This window comes from Capricornis sumatraensis, chromosome 14 (assembly GCF_032405125.1).
Source record: "Capricornis sumatraensis isolate serow.1 chromosome 14, serow.2, whole genome shotgun sequence".
Taxonomy (NCBI): Eukaryota; Metazoa; Chordata; class Mammalia; order Artiodactyla; family Bovidae; genus Capricornis; species Capricornis sumatraensis.
Window position 1 is genome coordinate 10664482 of NC_091082.1, and position 3800 is coordinate 10668281.

General features: G+C 55.2%; 1 protein-coding gene across 1 annotated transcript; it reads right to left on the reverse strand.

Annotated features, from left to right (window-relative positions):
- Positions 1-310: 310 nt before the first annotated feature.
- KISS1 (KiSS-1 metastasis suppressor) lies at positions 311-2922 on the reverse strand. Its single transcript, XM_068986557.1, has 2 exons — positions 2820-2922; positions 311-615 (listed from the first exon to the last, which is right to left on the reverse strand). The coding sequence occupies exons 1-2, from the start codon at positions 2920-2922 to the stop codon at positions 311-313; spliced, it is 408 nt and encodes a 135-aa protein (XP_068842658.1).
- Positions 2923-3800: the final 878 nt, after the last annotated feature.

Below are 3800 nucleotides of genomic sequence, written 5' to 3' on the forward strand. Positions count from 1 at the left end.
GTAATACCACCCAAGCAGCATCCAAAGCGTCCAACTGGGGCTTCTTTTTGGTGTGTGTGTGGGGGTGGGGTGTGTGTGTGTGTGTGTGTTAGTACTGATCTGCCCCATTCCACCTTAAAATCAGCTAAAGATGCAGGTGAGAGACAAGGGGAACAATCTCATCCGCAGCCACCTGCAAAAATGAGCCCCAGGTCACACGCAGATGAGTCGGCAGCATTTCCTTTATTGCTTCGGGACACAAACTGCAGGTCGACAGCCCTGCCCTGCTCCGGCCCGGGTGGGGCTGGAGGTGAAGGCCCCACCTCGGCGCTCAGCCACGCGCGGCGCCGCGGCCCCCGGGCAGCGCCGCCTGCCGCCTGCCGTAGCGCAGGCCGAAGGAGTTCCAGTTGTAGGCGGACACGTCCTTCTCCCGCTGCACCAGCACGGCGCCCCTCGGAGCCGGGATCAGGCGGCTGCGCGGGGCGCACGGGCCCGGCTGCTGGGGGCCCGCGGAGTTCTCAGAGGGGCAGAGCGCGGCCCCCCGAGGCCGAGGCCCGGCCGCAGTGGGCTTCCCCGCCGCGCACCGCGGGCTCCGCTCCCAGGGCGCCCGGAGCGTCGCGGGTCCGAGCTGCGAGCCTAGGACAGAGCCACAGGGTGAGGCTGAGTGAGGCGGGAGCCCGGAGAGAGGCTTTGGACCACCTCCTCACATCCCCATCTTCGGCTTCCCTTTTGTTCCTTGACCCCTAGGAAGCTCAGCGCTCCACGCTGGGCACCAGCAGCAACTTAGCTTGGGTGGCTAGGCCATCTGCTCCTCTCCTTCAACATAGCTATGATTTCAGATATTTCACAGGATTTTCTTGAGTGTCTTTTACATTGAATTCCTTTTTTTTTTTTAAGGAAGCAAGCAGGATAGAGCTCGGAAATAATCAGCTCCGCTTCTCTTCGTGGCTGGCCGGCCCTCTACCCCTGGTTTTCAGCAGGCTCCTACTAGACCGAGCTCCTTGGGGTAGTCGGGGCAGTGTCCACTCATCTGAGTCTCTCAGAGTCTTGAAAACAGTGCCTTGCTCATAGCAGGGCCTCAAAAAGCCTTGTTAAACATATAAAAACTAATGAAAGGCTTGCAGTTAAACAAATGAAGAAAGTGAAGCAAAGACCACTGTGCTCCCACACCCTCAACAAATGTGACCCCTAATAAGCTACATCAGGGCTTCAGCAAAGAAGGGGAACTGGGTCACCTCAATCAGCTCGCCTCCCCTTCTCCACACTTTCCCCTTCACACTGAGGGCTAATGAGGCTAACTTGGAAGGCACTTCACATGCAAGGCTCATTAAGTTCATTAAATTGTTAGCAGTAAGATAGTGCAGCTAGCTCTCAGGAGACAATGAGCCCCACCAGTTGTGGCCAGGGATAGGTGGAAATGCGGTCTGGGGTGTGAGTGGGTGTGTGTTGGATGGAGGGGGATACTTGACTCTGAGCCCTGCTCTTCAGTGACCCGGCACTCTCTGGAGACGCGGAGCGTGGGTGAGTCTCGTCCAGGGTGAGTGCTACTCTTCCTAGGAGGGCCCTGGGCCTGGCTGAGATGGGAGGGACGATGATCTCTTTTCCAGCTACAGCCATCATCCCAGCAGGTGGATCACTACTTAGGCATGCCTGTTTTTAGCATCACCTAAAAGATTTTGCCAAAAAGAGCCAAGAGCTCAGTGTCCCCAGGGCGGTGATGACATTGTTATTCTCCGGGGGATCCTCCCTTACCCAGAAAGAGCACCCGATCCCAGGAGAGAAGAAGTTCTTGGCAAAGGACACCCGCGTCCATATTTCCTTGCACTGGAATATCTTTTTAAAATTTATTTTAGTTTTGGCAGCACAGGGCCTTCTGCACATGGGCTTTCTCTAGTTACAGCGGGCAGGGGCTGCTCTCTAGTTGTGGTAGGGGGGCTACTCATAGCAGTGGCTTCTCTCGTCGTGGAGTCCGGGCTCTCAAGGATGCGGGCCTTGGTAGCTGTGGTTCTTGGGCTCTAAAGCACAGGCTCAACCGTTGTGGTGCTTGGGCTTAGCTGCTCCTTCCCAAACCAGGAATCAAACCTGTGTCTCCCGCATCGGCAGGCAGATTCCTGGCCACTGAGCCACCAGGGAAGCCCGCTGTGGGATAGCTATGGGGACAAGGACATCTTGTGTAGAAAGAATGTTGCAAGTTCCCTCGCTGGAGAGGAACAGAGGTCCTAAGAGGCCAGGCTGACCACCGAGCAGTGTTAAACCTTGATTCCTGGCTTGGGGATGAGCACTGTCCTAGCTCACGCCCTGTAGGGGGCACTCTTGGGGGAGCTCAGCACCTGCTGGGTTTCTGCAGCCTTGGATTGAGTGACTTTGGGAAGCTTTCTCTACCTCTTTGGGCCTCAGTTTCTCCAGGTCTTCAATTCCACGATGAACTCATAAGATTGAGAGGTATTAAGGATCTATCCTTTTGCGTAGGTGTTTTTTTTTTTTTTTTTTAAATTCTCCATAAAGGAACTGAGGTCACTGATAAGATAGACTTGCATAGTAAATGCCTTCCCAGCAGATCTGCACAGAGAAGCAGTTGGCACAGAGCAGAGAAGCCCACGAAGGAGCTCGGTGGTTACCAAGCACCTGAGCTTGGGCGAGCCTTTGTCTGTAACAGCAGAAGAGCCTCTCTTGCTTGCAGGTTAGTGGGGCCCTGTATGTGCTGCACGTGCCAGTCTTCGGTTTCCATTGTGCAGCTTTCAGTTCATAGCAACAGATTAGCCATAGCTGAAAAATGTGGCAACTCTCATTTTGCATCAATTCACTGCTCCCTCCCAACCTTCTTCCCAGACAACTCATACCTGTGGTTCTAGGATTCTCCATGGGCGCCACGTTTTCCAAGGTCTCCCTGAAGGCGGTGGCACAAAGGAAGAGCATCAGCTGCCAGGAAAGCAGCACGTTCATCCTGGTGAGAAGATGCAGGCCCTGGAAGTGCCCTGAGGCCAAGACAGAGAGAGGGAGGAGGAACGGGGTTAGGCTTGCTGCCTGGGCTGGGCACTGCGGCAGGGCCCCGCGTGAAGCAGGCACCTGGAAGGGAGGAGACAACCCTGCCCTTGGGAGCCCCCCGTGGAGGGACGAGCCTGAACCGACACAGCATGGAAATAGGACTGAGAGCCCTCGCACCGTATAGTTCAGGCTAAACTCATGCTAGGTGAGGATTGTCAGGGAGGGCCTCCTGCCAGGTGAGGCCAGTAAAGTTAGGAAGGAAAGAAGGGAGGGAGGAGCCGTGCTGGTGGAAGGGGCAGGACTGCTCAGGCTGGAAAATGGCCAGGGCTCTGAACTTCAGGTTTGCTTGAGAGGAATGTTGGAAAAGCGAGGAGTGAGACGCAGTGTGACAGTGAGCAGGGAGGGGTTAAGCGAGGTGCGGCGAGGGGCTGCACTGAGTGGAGCATGCTGAGAACCCAGCCACTTCCTGGGAGCCTGGGAGCAGCGGCCTCTTGCCCGCACACTCGGCTTTGCCTGAATCACAGCTCTCCGTGCTCCACTCTCCCAGCTGGAGTGTGCCTTTCTAAATCCAGCCCGGGCCCTCTTGCTGTAACAGGAAATTCTTTTTAATCATCTTGCATGCTCTCATAACCCTTCATAGCCTTGAAAACCATCATTAAATTGTCATATTGCCTATAATTCAGGAACGAGAAAAAGGCTTTCCCTGATGGATCAGGTCAATTGTCTCCACATTCTGTTCTCCGTGGGCCCTGAGAGGGTATGGATTTAATTGACTGTGTGATCTTGGTGGTTGAGGGGGGAGCTATAGACCCTGAGCCCTTTTTCACCCCCTTCCC

What these genes read in the sequence shown, in the direction of transcription:
- KISS1 (XM_068986557.1), bottom strand. Translation starts at nt 2,922, where the DNA reads ATGAACGTGCTGCTTTCCTGGCAGCTGATGCTCTTCCTTTGTGCCACC. An exon ending in GGAGAATCCTAGAACCACAG is followed by an intron (nt 616 to 2,819) that starts GTATGAGTTGTC and finishes GCTCTGTCCTAG; the next exon opens with GCTCGCAGCTCGGACCCGCG.